This window comes from Manis javanica, chromosome 12 (assembly GCF_040802235.1).
Source record: "Manis javanica isolate MJ-LG chromosome 12, MJ_LKY, whole genome shotgun sequence".
Taxonomy (NCBI): Eukaryota; Metazoa; Chordata; class Mammalia; order Pholidota; family Manidae; genus Manis; species Manis javanica.
In genome coordinates, this window is record NC_133167.1 from 90,008,154 (window position 1) to 90,022,668 (window position 14,515).

Below are 14,515 nucleotides of genomic sequence, written 5' to 3' on the forward strand. Positions count from 1 at the left end.
TATCTGGAATAATGAGTAAAATGCTTGAAATATATAAAAAGTACCACTCATGCAAATACCTATGTGTTAATGTATGGCTTTTGTTTAGGCTAATTTCAGTGTGAAAAGTAACATCCTCATTTCTATGACTAAGTCTCAGGATGTGGGAAACTTCTCATGCATAGGTGTTTTCCTGAGCAGGAAGATGGGCATCTACTTTGATTTACTAATGGAATGAGGGGAAAGAACCTGATTTAACCTTTTCTCTTAAAACTCTGGATCCATAAATGGTGGGCCTGATGGAAAATAAACCAACTGAAGCTATAGGAGAGCTTAGCACGGCCAGATCCTGACTGGCTGCATTATAGGCTACGGTGGCCAGCAGGCTATTTGCATCCTGGCCGCATGGGATTGCCACACTGACGTTAGTCTGAAGGAGTTTCTAGCTGGTACTGTATAATGTATTAATAACCAGATCAGGCAATAATGTCCTATAATGTCCTCTATGATATGTTTTTGTATATGGTGGGAGGAGGGAGAAAACAGCATATTGGTTGATTGTAGCTCCGTCAACAAAGAATCCAGGGGTAAGAAGAATCAATGGGCAGAGGATGAGTCAAGAATAGGCATTGTGGTCAAAGCAATGAACAGACAAGACGATCGATCACAGGGCCCATCAAACACATTCCTAAATTAAGGCAATTATCATGCCGGTCTAACAGACTGCCACGTTAGTCTGCTGAGCAACACTTCCAAAGATCTCCACAGAGTAGCATTTTTTATTGTGATATGTCTTTCATGGAAAATGAACAAAACTTTAAATAAATCACAATTACTTATTGCTTAGTGTTTTGGATAATAAATTCTTTAGTTTATCAGTACCTCACGGCCTTCAAAGGTGCATACTTCAAATAGTTGCAATTACATAGACATTCCTTCTCCCGAACAATAAATTATTCTTAAAAAAAAAAGAAAAAGGAAATGATACATAATTTTAAAGCAAAGAAAAACAAAAACCCCATATAGTTTTGACATTTATCTTAAACTTATATGAAAACAACTCTATGTTAGATGCTTAAATATAAATAATAAAGGACATTATGTTATTTACAATGTTACACAGTAAGTTGAGGGAGTAAAAAAACTGACATTAACTCATAAAGACAGTAAATGATTTAGGAAAACACCCAAATAATGTACAGTGTATATTTACAAAAGAATATGTAATAGAACTTGTGGTATGTGGCCACTTCCTTTTGTCTGCATCTCTCTGCAGTGTTTCACTGGTCTTGTGGATAGAAATCTCTGTGGCTGGTGGAATGGAGCTAGAACGAAAAGATAAAACCAGGCCTTCCTTATTTTCACCAATGTGAGCGATTCACCTTTCAATCCCAGACCCAAAAGGGGCATAGTTACTAAGCAAGTTACCCTGCATGAACTCTACTGCATCAAGACAGTCACACTTAAACAAGGAAGGTCTGGCAAGCTGGGGTTAGGGGCCTCATTCACATACTCCCAGGGAGGGCTGTTTTGTAGAAAGCAAGAGGCTGTCCAGGCACCCTTGAAAAAAAAGGCATCCCATGCAAGAAGGGAGAATGGGACAGAGGAGCAATTGTGAACGAGGGAAGAGTTTTGCATATACTGTTCTCTCCTTCATATTCCTCAGTGGGATATGATCTCAGACCCAGGAAACAAAGGTGCTGTCAAACTTCTGGGCCATTTCCAATACCTGGAAACCCAAGAAAGTTTTCTATCCGCTGGAGACATAGGTTCCTGCTCCTCCTCCGTCATGCCGCTGTGCTGCCTGACTGTATAAACGGGGAGGGTTGAGTGATGCGGCAATTAAACATCACAGAGATATCCCTGCAAACCCAAATCTCGTGGCTGCAGCAAGTGGCCCTGAGGGGTGAGCTGGCCTTTCTTATCAAGAGAAGCTCCTGTTTCACCCATGGAAAGGTTGTCCCCACTAATATGCCACTTTGTGAGTGACCAGAATCAAATCGGAAATATGCCCTAAATTTTCATATATATATTTGCAACCTGAAAATTTACAGCAATTTTCCATACTGAGGATAATGTTCATTGCTCTCAAGTGGAGGTTTGATTTATTCCTGAAATTCTCCAGAATGGAACATGGAATACTCCAGTGGCTGAAGAATTTGAAAGAGAAATTTTAGGCTTTTAATTAGTGGCAGGATTTTTTTACTGTAATAGTCTAAGAGTGAGTCGAGGCCTTCAAAGGCAATTTTACAATAATTTTGAGAACCTCTGGGTCGACTGTCTTCTTCCTCCTGCCAGGAGTTTCCTCACTTCTGCAGAACTGGTAAATCAGTGCAAATTGTGCAGCCTGACAGGGGCTCCTCAGTGTAGGTTAAAAAGCAAATGAGGACACTTCTGAACTCAGAGGAAGTGGTATGAAATAATGAAGAGCAGTGTAGGACACCAAATACTAAGAGTAACTTCATGGACCTGCAGACACATCTTTGAATTATAGGAACACACAAAAGCTTCATGACATGACTCATGCCCAGCCTGCATTTTTTCTCAGACCTACTTGCATGAACCTCCTTCCTTTCAGCATAGAGGTTTGGTGAAGAAATAGATTCAGTCCACCTGCAAAAGAGGCAGTCATTCTCACTGACTTCATGCCTGGTATTTTGAAGCCCCAGCTAAACCATTTCCCGTTTTATCCAATGGCTCCTAGGAGGCCATCAGGAATCTGCGTAAAGGTCCAGCCTGATTTGATAGAGGTGAGGCAAGGCATGAAGTGGGTCCCTCATTAAAAAAAAAAAACTCTCCTATTTTCCTCAATTAGCAGTTACTCCAAATATCAACACCTGTAGGCAGGCCTGCCTTGGATTTGAAATGACAAGAGACTGTACAAAATTGAGACCCATCTTAGTCCCGTTTTGTGACAATAAAACAAAAGGTAAGAAAGGAGGGGAATCAGGTGACAAAGGTTGCAAACTGAGAGGTCAGGACACACATGGGGTTCACTTCTGCAAGGAAAGGTGCAATCTTTCCAACACTATTGACATTTCCTGATGGAGCGACAAGCGTGAAAGCTTCTTACTAATCACTAGCCGCATGCACACTGGCCATTCCTGACAAAATGTTCATGCATAGTTAGGACTTAATCAAGGCAACATTGAAAGACAAGAGAAAAATAATGAGGAGTAAGGGGCAGTCAACAAAATAGTTTGAAATTGCAACCAAGTCATACAGTCGCTCTCCACCTGTGCCTTCTATACATTCACTCCTTCTAGATGCTCTAGGACAGAAATATTTCCCTGTGATGACAAGTCACCACTACGTACAGCAGGCACATTTCATTCTAGAAATATTTCAGATAAATTGCTGAGTGTGCTGTTGAAGCCGGGGTTTTTGTGCCATTAACATGTCTGATCATAAGCGGAGAAGACACAACTAACCACTAGGTCCAATATCAGTGAAAAACACAAGTCAGGAATGATTGCACCTTTTTCAGCCATTGTTTGACCTTCAACGAGATGAGCTGCTGTGTAACTCGCCCAGCAAGTGAAAGTGAGTCCTCTTACAAGGTGTTGTATTAACACTGACTGTATTCTTCATGCCATCCCCTAAACTGTTGCTTTCGGTCAAGACACATACGTCAAAAGAAAGTAAATGGTAGCTCCTCTTAGTGAGAGCAGGCTGTCTTCTGATTGATAATATAGTTTTTAAAAATCACAATATTACTTTCTTCCTAATAGTTAACGTTACTGAATGCAGTTTCCTGCTGTAATTAATAGTAGCATGCTGTTGGATCTGCTGTTATCTCAGAGCCCAGTGAAGCAAACCTTTGGCTGGCAGAGTAGACACAACTCATTTCAAAGGCTGAAAGCAAAAGAAAACTTCATAGAAAAGAGAAGCGGAGTTGGACGGATGTGCCAATACAAGACATACTGACTGGGTGCGGCTGTACGCAAACAGAGAGACAGTTTGCAAGTCTTGCAAATCATACATCCAGTCAATATCATAATGCAGTGCACAAGAAGCCAGCAGAAACTGAATGTATGGGAGGTTTTGCCGAAATACTGTGGAAAAAGCAATCACGGTAACTGCACAAAACTCGCTCTCAACATAACAGAACATAAAGGCACCATTGATATCTTTCTCATTTTGAAATACTGTAAAAAATTGCTACATATGGCACATAACACATTTTTACATACATATATTTAATTTATAAAAGTTTTTTTTCTCCTGTTTTCTATTTGCAGAACTGCTAAAATAAAATAAATTGTTTAATTTAAGGTGGAATACTTTATTATATAAAATAAAGTTTTACAGGTGTATCTATGTGTTTATTTAGGTTTTATACAGCGATAGGGTCTTGGTTAGCGATTACACTAGACAGCCTGGCCTGCAATTCTTCCTGTGTAGAGAAGCGGCCTGCTGGGTTAGTCCTGCTGTCAGCCAGGCGGAAGGCAGGGGTTGCCTCAAGACCAGCCGCCAGGGGGTTCTGTATGCCCAGGAAGGGTGTATCTTCACCTACACGTTCATCTTCTGTTTCACTCTCTGAGTTACTGCTCGCAGGGCTTGTGGTGTTGTCCATTTCCAACCTGTTGGCAACATGGCCATTGGGCTTGGTTCTTTTGGCCCGCCGGCTACTGGCGAGTTTCTTAACAGGCTCTTGAGCTGGCTCATATTCCTGGGTCGTTTCGTACTCCTCCTCCTGCACTATCCTCAGAGGGCTAGGGGGCAGGCTGCTGCTCTCAAGCGCGGGGTTGTGCTGGAAAGAGCTGAATTGCTGAGCGTGGTGGTCATACTTCTCCCGCAGCCTCGGTGGTGTCACGAGAAGCAGAGGTCTCTCTTCTTCCACGAAGGGGCTGACAGCCATAGAGGGCATGGACACCGTAGTGCTGGACACAGGCGGAGACATTTCCGAAGGGGGCGATTTGGGGGAGCTTGGCGTGTGGAAATCTACAGGTGACATACGAGCCGGGGTGGCCATGGCTGACACATACCTGTGTGAGCACAGAACACCCCGCGTGAGTGTGGTGGAATAACAGCACATAGCAGGGAGGGGGAGGGGACAGGATTCACGCTACTACATAATCAGAAAAATGAAGGTTCTAGCCATTGTTGACTTTTACTCAAGGACATTTAGTACCCTTGGAATCGAAAATTATGTAGCCAAGAGTTTCCTCACAGGAGCACATGCAAAGAGCAGCTAAATCGCCTAGTCCATCAAAGCTTTTGGGATATTCAATCTCACCATGATTTTAAATAAAAGCATGTGGGTCAAGACAAGAGGGCATTGGGTCCTGAAACCTCTCAGTTTATAAGGGCCATGGCTCAGGGATTTGGAAGGGAAAGAAGTATTACTTAAATACTATACCTTCCTAAAGGCCAAGGGGTCTTAGAGAATGAAGCCCAAATGGGGAATGGAGGAAGATCTAAGATGAGCTGCTGATAGCTGGATCTGCATGCATTTGGATCTGTGTGCCTTGTCTCTCCTTAGCTCAGCTAAAAGGTTATGTCTTATGAAAAAAAAAGAGCATAGTGACTTAGATTTATTCCTGGTAACAGTGTAACACATTTGTGTGCTTTTCATTTTCCCATGAAATGCTACTTTTTAACATTCAACTTTGCAACTATCCATCCCAGTGACCAAGACATTCAAAGGTTAGTCTGAGAGAAACTTCCCTTGGCCCCACAGTTCTGTCCAATCTCCACTCTACCTCTTTTCCAAACCCCACAGTGGCGTCAGTCCTTGGCTTCTCTTGTGGCTGCTCAGGGGTCGGCTGTACCATTTTCCCTTTGACCATGTTACTTCTGATAATGCTCAGTGAAACTCCTTGTCAAGACATCGAGTGCACTGATTTTTGCATATTGTGCTTTCTTCCCCCAGAGCAAGACCTGCTTTGGCACGGAGGGAAATGCAGTCTACTCAGAGTCACATTTCTCAGCTTTGATAAAAATGTTATCAGTGTAGAGCATTAAAGGTCTCTTTTCTTCACATTGGCATTCACAGAGTCTAATTTGGCATGACCTGTGATGACACAGGACACTATGGTCTGAACTCTAGCTAACAGGAACAGGAAACCTATTCACTCTCCTGCTGTTCAGCCATGATTCAGAGTCATACGGATGTGAACTCTAGCTGCATCTAAAATGAAAAAGTGTCTAGAGGTTGAAATATCTGGGGCTCACGTCTTCCCACTTTTTGCTTTGGGGATACTTAAATTAGGCTCTCTGAGAAATGCTCATCAAATTCACCAACACGTAAAAGTGATTCATCTTTTCCCCCGATGATCCCGAGGTTCAGGTATAATTTGCACTCCTAGATAAAATCTGGGTTGCGCAAGGAAGCCTACCACAGCAGGAAAATGTCAGTCTTGAAAGATAAATGTCACATGTGGTGATGAAGAAAGATTTTATCCCTAACCTCTTTTTCAGGTTTCAAAAACGACTGACTTAGGACAGATGGACTTCCTTGATACATGAAGATATAATTATATGGATTTAAGACTGATGTTTAAACCGGTTTTGGACCATGCCTTCTTTTTCACAGGTGAGTTACAGAGCAACCTCTAATTCTAGAAAGCTCTGAGGTACCACTTTGGGGAAAAGGCTCCTGACAAAGAGATCTGCAGGCCCAGAACTAGGCATCCTTTGTTGTACATACTTAGCAGTCCATGAGTGAAAAGTCTTTCAAAATTATCTCCACCCATGTAACTACCAAATAAGTATGGGTTTGACATTCTGTAAACATTTTAGCAAATGGTCCTGGATGAGACTGAGATGACAACACACTACACAACAAAACCCCACTGGATTTGAATACTAACACGCAGCAGTTTACTGATGGGCTAGATATGCTGGTTGGGTCTGACGCTCTCCGAGTTCAGGTGAAAACGGATTGAGAGCCTATACATTCAGAATTCCTAGTATGTGTCTCTTTTAGTTTGCTTTCCTCTGTTCTTTATTTACTTTTGCTGTAACTGCCTCTCCCCAAACCCAACCTAGTACCCCTAGAGGAAAGTCAAAACATTCTGGAATAAAGGGCCATATCAAAGGCAATATCTGCTTTGAAAACCACCTGTGAAGACTGCCAGACGCAGCACACGAAAGATTCGTTTATTCATCCCTTCTTGGAATTTCACAAAAAGGGATACCACACGGTGGAAGGCAAGCAGTTGTTCCCCATGACAGTCAGCAATGACAGCCCTGGATTTGATTTAACTGAGGCTGGAAGGTAAGAAAGAGTTAGCACATGAGAACATGAGGCCAGAGGCCAGCTCGACCAGTTTGGACAACTGGGCTGGAACTAGAGAAAGGTCCCCAATCAGTGGTGCCATCTCTCTAAGGTTACACCAGAGGAAACTGGGATCCGGAGGGGGTCTGAGCTTAAGGGCAGAGCTAGGAGCTCCAAGTTTGCTGCCCCTTGCACATCAAATCCTTCCCGCCCCTTAAGAGTCTGGTGCCTGTCAGCCACCGGGACGACGCGAGACGCTCAGAAGAAATGAGTTCAGTCAAATAAAAAGATGGCTTTGCAACTAGGAGCGTCCTAGAGCAAGCAGCTGCTGCCCCTCGGCCCACCGAGTGGACTTCCTGAGGAGAGACCGCAGGTGCGCAGGGGGCTCTCTGCTCGGGGTTCTTTCTCCTTGGCCCTGGCTCCGCCCTTCGGTTTTACCTTTCGCTGTGAGGAGAGTCTCGGTAGGAGTCGGGGGTTTCTCTGGCATGCCTGAGGAAGCTGTTACATTCTCGAGGGCCTCCCATGCCACTGAGACGTCCTCTTGGGCCCCCAGCGGGGCTGCTGTGCCTACTGTTTTCTACCGATGATATCATGATTACAGAGTGGCTTTCGGAAAGGATGCTTTCAGTGTGTCCATTGCTCCAGCTAGAGGGGACATGGGAGAGCAGAGAGATAAATTATAGGCAAACATGGGAATGAAAGGAAGTGATCTGATGAACAGTTCAAATTATGGTGCATCAGGAGTTCACTAGGACATTAGGTGTCTCAGAATAGAATTGCTATAAAGGCACTTGCTACAGAAAGGGTTTTGGGGTAGATTGGCTTTGTAAGGATATAGTTTATTCATTCGTTCACCCATTCAACATATTTATTCACACATGTTCAACACACTACTATGTACTAGGTATTCTTACAATCCTTCGGTTGTTGAGCAGCTTAGGTTAAGGAAACCCTAGTCTTGTGATCTACATCTGGGAGTCTAATGTTGCCCTTATTACCACACTCTCAGACATGGATCACCAAGGCATTTGAGAATTTAGGGTCCAGCTACTGAACCAACTCTCATGTGTATTTCCCAGGGCAAATCCGATCTTTGGAGGAAGTCAACTTCTGAGCCTTATGTAGCATCTAACACTTTCCCCAGTGTAGCAATTCAGTGAGCAGTCGGGCATGAGCAAAGACAATTTTAAAATGGGGAACAATGACCCTGTGAGGTGGTGTTAGAGTCCCTTTTTTTGGATATGGGAGAATTGAGGCTCCGATTTAAATAGCAATTAAACTGGCAGAGCCAGTTGATGCTGAAAGTCTGTGTTTTCCTCAGCCACACATTTTACTCTATCTCTCTGCCTCGTCTGTGTCCTGTGCTCCTTAGAGCAAAAGGCAATGTGCACAAATTCATTCTTGGAGAAGTGCCAGGCCATTTTTTAAAATTCTCATACCTGTGGTTTGGAGTCTGGGTGACAGTAGTGGAATGGTGAGCAGTCGAGGTATAGTGACTGGTGGAAAAAGATGTCTCTGCTTCCCTCTCAACAATATGCTCACTGGAGATGACATTTTTAGATACATATTGCTGGGTAAACAAAGAGACACAATTTGAAGATTCACATAAACCAAAACACTAATAATTGTCACACTAACTTTTTTTGGTCACACACACAAAAATCAGTTCCAGTACACATACACCATAATAAATTCCATTTCTCCAACATCCAGACGGTGAATGCTATCCTGGCTGCTGTGGCCTTTAGATTCCACGAATGGAGTTCGTGAACGTGCACGCACTGTGGGGCATACAGCCACAGCTACCTATCATCAGAACATGCTCATTTTCTCACTTCTTCTGTTTTGTTTCCGACAGACAACATGACTAGAATGTAATAATAGTATTCAGTTTTGGGCTTCCATCTGCCTAACAGTCATTTCTGCTGTGGTAGTTGTGAGTGAAAGAAGGCTCACAGATATTTGAGTGAAACAAAAGCACAGAGCTGGTTTGTCTTATTTCAAATGTCAAGTCAGTAGACGCATTTTTTAAAAATCCCTATACTTCAGTCTACTTTCTCTTGCAGTGTCCCAGAGGCCATGTTGCCCTAATGCTATCACTGAATTTTTTAACTTGTTGTCAGTGGTAAGCCTCACCAGGCTACAGAGAGATTTGAGGATTTACAGCAGTTGCTAAGGTCACACACCGTGACAAAGCTCAGAATACATAAAGGACCTATAAATGGGACAGGCACATTCTACCTTCTTATCACCACCAAATCACAGTGCCTAGGATGGCCTTCTATCAGTGAGAAAGGCGCATTTTGAAACTGTGTTTTACATGCTGTTAGCATTTTCACCAAAGTGACTTAAAAAACAGGAAAAGGCACAGAAAGGATGAAACGTAGATGAAACGGGGCCCTTTATAATCGATGGGCTGTGGGCTCTAAGAGAATCTGATATATTCACAGAAACCCCAAAATATATGAGTTGAATTATGCTTGAAACTCTAGCTGGTTCTGTTAGTGGAAAGGCTATTCCATGTGGATCTTCCTGGAATGTACAGCCAGCTTGCTGGGAGGAAAAGATAGTGATGTCATATGTAATGAGCTGTTTCTAGCCTGTGTACCATTTCACGCCTGCTCCTTGAAAGGCAGTATAAGCTCAGTGAATCTAGTGAAAACAACATTTAACAATTACTGAACACTCAATAAATGCCACTAGGGTAAGTGGTTTATATGGATTATCTTATTTAAGGCTCACAAGAGCTTTTTGAAGTCGGTATTATTTTTAGGCCTTTTTTTCATAATGAAGAAATAGGGTTTTGACAGATTAAAGCCCAAAGTCACACAGCTTGAGCCCTAATAGGAATCCTGGCAGTCATTCTACCTCCTATATATTATAACACACATACCGACAGATTATTGGTGTGTCTGTAATGAATGCATCTCTCAATTGTGCAAAACATTCTAACGAACACTGATGGGAGAGGAAACAGCTCAGTACGTTAGTATATTATATACTAGCACCTTTCTCTAACAGTCGTCTGAAGGGCATTACTCGTGGTTTAGGAACCAGTGACTCTGAACGTGAAGTCTATGACATATTCACTCCACAAAAAGGTATACCTTTTTTTTTACAGGATAGAAAATGGCACTGCAATATAATCTTCAAGCATTGCCTATAAAAAGCTAAACACCAGGGGAAAATGAATTAAACAGGAAGAATTATGGTGAACTAGGGAGAGAAATACTCCAGAAGTAGGAAGGCTGTGTCCAGCTCTGGTCTTTATCTGTAAAGAAGGGAAGTTTGGAAGACAATCTCTAAAGACTCTTCAGAGTCTAATATTCTATGACCTAGTTATATTCAAAAGCCAAGTGCTTGGTAAATTTTAAGCAAAATATTTGAATGATTAAGGATATACTTCATCATGTAGAAAGAGTCAGGGAATAAGAAAGTATTATTTCCTTCCAGTTTTGCAAACTTTCAGAACAAAGTTTGATAAGTCACTTGACCTTTCCGTACCCTAATGTCTCCCTTTGTAAATCAGAATCGGTATATCGTAAGGCCCTGTGAAACGCCTCTAATGAAAATCTCTCTAAAGCCCTGAGCTTAGTCATCAGTACCAATCACTTATAGACTAGAGTAGCTTTCACTTCCAAATTATGAAAAAAAATCATACATTTCCTTCTGATTTTTGTATCATCAATTGTATTATTTCTCTTTGTGTTTTTCTTTTCTTTCTCCTAATTATGGCCTCCCTGCAGAACAAACCCAGCATTATTCTTCCAACCCCTTAATGAACAATTTATAAGAGGAAATATGCTGGTTTTACAGTAACCAAATCCACTTTAAAAAATGTTCCCATCACTTTCTCCTGGCAAAAATCTTGGATTCCTGGAAGCCATGGTGATTAATGGCAGCAGCTAAGGGCTTAAGAGCTTTAGAAAAGAGACTTGAAGGTGCCTGAATAGAGAAGAGGTGCTCAGCCTTCCCACTGGCCAGAGTCAACATACATTCACCAGTTGAACGTTCTCGGGGGGCGGGTTCGGGTGGTGAGGCCCGTTTGCTACGTTCACCATGTTGTTCCGTTCAGACCGAAGACTCTGCCGAAGCCGGTCATGAAGCTTTTTCCGTTGTTTCCTGGATATGACAAAGGGAGCATTTATTTTTTCTCTTATTTACATTTCTTAGTACAGTGAATTCTTCACTCTACCACCATGTAACTCAGGCCGTGGTTTGGTGGCGGCTGGGGGGAGGTGTGCCATTCCAGCTCAGAATCTGCCTATAGGCAGAGGTGGAATCACACATTCTTAGCAAATACATTTCAGAAGCTGGATGGGAGTCTTACAGAAATTTAACTGGATGGCTGAGAGATAAGAAAAAAGAGGAAGAGACAAGATAAGTCAAGTTGCTATTTGGCTAAAACCCTGGCTTCCCAAGTCAAGCTGTCTTTGCCAAAGTCTTACAGATGGCCATTTGTCTTAGGTAACTGTTTGTGTTGTGCAATTGCTACGGTTGATCTTATTTATGGTTTTGCCTGTGCATCTCTTAAGAAAACGCAGCCAGTTTTGATCTGTCCATTATACATAGTGTGTGTACATTGATAGCATTGCACGTGAGTGAAGATACGCACATATTTTGCCAGATTTTAGCGTAGTGGTAACATGAGCTAGTAATAATACTTTTTTGTATAACTAGGTAATAAATATTGGAATATTGAGATCACACCAAATAAGACTCCTAGGATGGGTTCCATGAAGGCTTATCTCTATCACTTACTCAATTCTGGCACCACATTAAATCCTGGGGTATAAAGAAAACACCATCCATGCCCTTCATTTTATGGTAATACAAGCGCATTTTCTTTTTTTCTTCAATGCAACATCCAGACATTATAACATTCCCATGGCTAGCTTTGGCAAGAAGGATTTATGTGATAAAGCAAAACAACTGTTAATTAACATCATTTCAGGCTTGAAGTGGAAGTCCTACGTGACAGAGAAAAGTGAATGGAACTTATATCACACAGGAATTGTATTTGTTACTCTGGACTCAGCTTAAGGACCAAACATAGGGAACACAAATCTATTTTAATGTTTTCTCTTTTATTCTTTCAAAGCAAGCTTTGGATGCTCCTCCCATGAGATTTCTTTTGTCTATCTTGCACTTTGAGAGCGTTTGAACCACTAACCTAATTAGAAGGAGTTGAAAAATAACCATAACATTTCAAACACCACCAAGTAGTTCCCTTGTCTCCTAAGTCTGAGTGCACCGGACGCGTCCTCAGCTGCGGTATGACAAGCGCACTTTGGCACCTGCCCCCTCTCAGGATGTGGTGTGTGCACTGTGTGCCCCATACAAGCCGGTCCCTCCAGCCCTTTCTTCAGCTGTGCAGCTGTGGCCAGGCTTCTGAACATAGTCAGAAGGCTTCTCAGCACTTTCACATAAACAGGCAAAGCTTTCTAATGTATATGATTAAGAAAGGTCATCGAAGTGGATTATTCTGAGTTCAAACTCAGGGGACAAATCCCTCTTGCCCCCTGCACCCCCCTTTCCAAGGCCAGGCTGCGGAGCCTGGGTCTTGCAAGGCCCTGGCTGGCTGCGCTGTCTCTGCACCAAGGAGCAAGGAGGCCCGGGGGAGGGTTTACTTGGTTTTGCAGTAGGCCACCACACACATGATGCCGACCACGAGCAGGGCGATGCAGATGCCGGTGATGGTCAGCACCCTCTTCTGGTACAGCTCCTCTGCTTCTGGAAAGGGAGGAGGGCAGATGTCACCAAATGTCCCTTCCCCTTGCCGGGACTTACAACTCAACACTTGGCATGCTGCATGGGATTGTCCACGTTCACACGAAAATAAATAGCTGACAACTCATTGCTTTTTTGCAGACATACTTAAGGTACAGTGTACACTGTGCTACACTGGGAGCAAAACAGTGAAGCCAGCTGGGGCCATTTACGATAAAATTATTATTCTATAAAGTTACTTTAAGTATAAGCTATAGATACATATGACTTAAACTGGCAGGTCATAAACATTGTAAAATAACTATTCGGTTAAAACTGCAGTTTTTATTTCTTGTAAAAATCTTTTGCAAAGACAACAGGAATCAATGCCAATAAAAGGAGCTGGGACTGGGACCCCTGGGATCCTCCTCTCCTCCTGCCCCCTGCCCTCCCACCGCCACCCCCAGCCTCTTTTTATTTCCCAGCTATTTTATATTCCAGTGGTCTTTACAGGGAGGCATTTCTAACTTAAAAAAAAATAAACTCAAAGACATTTGCAAACATGAGCTTGACTTGTATTTAGGAACAAAAAATTGAGGCAAGATCCCTACAATTTAACATTAAAATGTGAACATAAGCAACCTAATAGAGAGTAAGTGGGGCACTGTATCAGAGAAAACCCAATATGGTGGGTAGGACAGCCCTGGGCCAAGTTGAAGATTAGCCCTTTGATTATGTAATCAATTGTACTTAGAGACTTAGATGATGTGTATTTGGAAGAGGGCATATTCCTGGATTGACCAACTTGGCAAATTAGCTAAGGTAAGTCACTCTACAGAAGTGTGATGCTTAGAATTTTGAATTACAGGTGCTATTGTGCCACAAATGCAACCAGTCTCTCATTCATGGACGTCTATGTGCAAATCAGTTTTTTGGGTGGGGTGGGGGTGAGGAATAACCTGATTATACTATGGTAGGTCAGGTTCTTAACAAGATTGGCTGATTTAATGGTGAACCGGATCCCATAGGAGCTGAGCTTCCAACCAGTCTAATTACATTTATTGGAAGATATTCACAAGTTCACTGAGAAAGAGAAGTCAGCCAGTGCATAATAAGCAGTGAAAGCTGTACTTGCTCTTCTGATTAATAAACTGGTCAGGAACCGGGGAATATTATACAAAGAAGGGCTTGTATCTGGACATTCAACATGGACACTTACAGAACATTTCCAATTTACCTCTCAGTCTCAGCCACCACACCTTTTTTCTCTATTGAGAGAAGGTAAATTGGGGGAAGTTTCTTGAAATGAAAAAGTGCATTTAAATTTCTGTGATACAGTAGGCCTTATGATTAAACATTTCCTACAAGCCAAGCCCATGGTAATCAAATTCCAGTTAACAGATCAGGAACATTGTCAAATCAAATTAATATAGCACTGATTATTAACAGGAGGAGAAGGAGACTAGAAATCAGCAGGTAAAAGACAGGAATGCCACAGAGATTATACCAGAACAAACCAAAAGGGTTGGAAGTGGAAAGGAAAAACAAACCAGGAGGACAGACAGACGGACAGGATGATGGAGAGAGTGGGGGAAGTCAGGTATG

The 14,515-nt window shown here is 42.4% G+C and overlaps 1 protein-coding gene across 14 annotated transcripts in view; it reads right to left on the reverse strand.

Annotated features, from left to right (window-relative positions):
* Nucleotides 1-363: 363 nt before the first annotated feature.
* The window catches only part of NRG1 (neuregulin 1), a 988,266-nt gene continuing 974,114 nt past the window's right edge, over nt 364-14,515 (reverse strand). For 4 of the 14 annotated variants that reach the window (XM_073219027.1, XM_017641514.3, XM_017641512.3 and 1 more), the window contains 5 exons: nt 12,832-12,934; nt 11,197-11,323; nt 8,641-8,771; nt 7,640-7,846; nt 364-4,967 (listed from right to left, as the gene is read on the reverse strand). In XM_073219027.1, the coding sequence (XP_073075128.1) occupies nt 4,316-4,967; nt 7,640-7,846; nt 8,641-8,771; nt 11,197-11,323; nt 12,832-12,934 (1,220 nt within the window). In that variant the 3' untranslated portion in view covers nt 364-4,315. Of the gene's footprint in view, nt 4,968-5,341; nt 5,484-7,639; nt 7,847-8,640; nt 8,772-11,196; nt 11,324-12,831; nt 12,935-14,515 lie in introns of all 14 variants that reach the window. The other 10 variants (XM_073219032.1, XM_017641515.3, XM_017641516.3 and 7 more) reach the window with 5 other exon arrangements.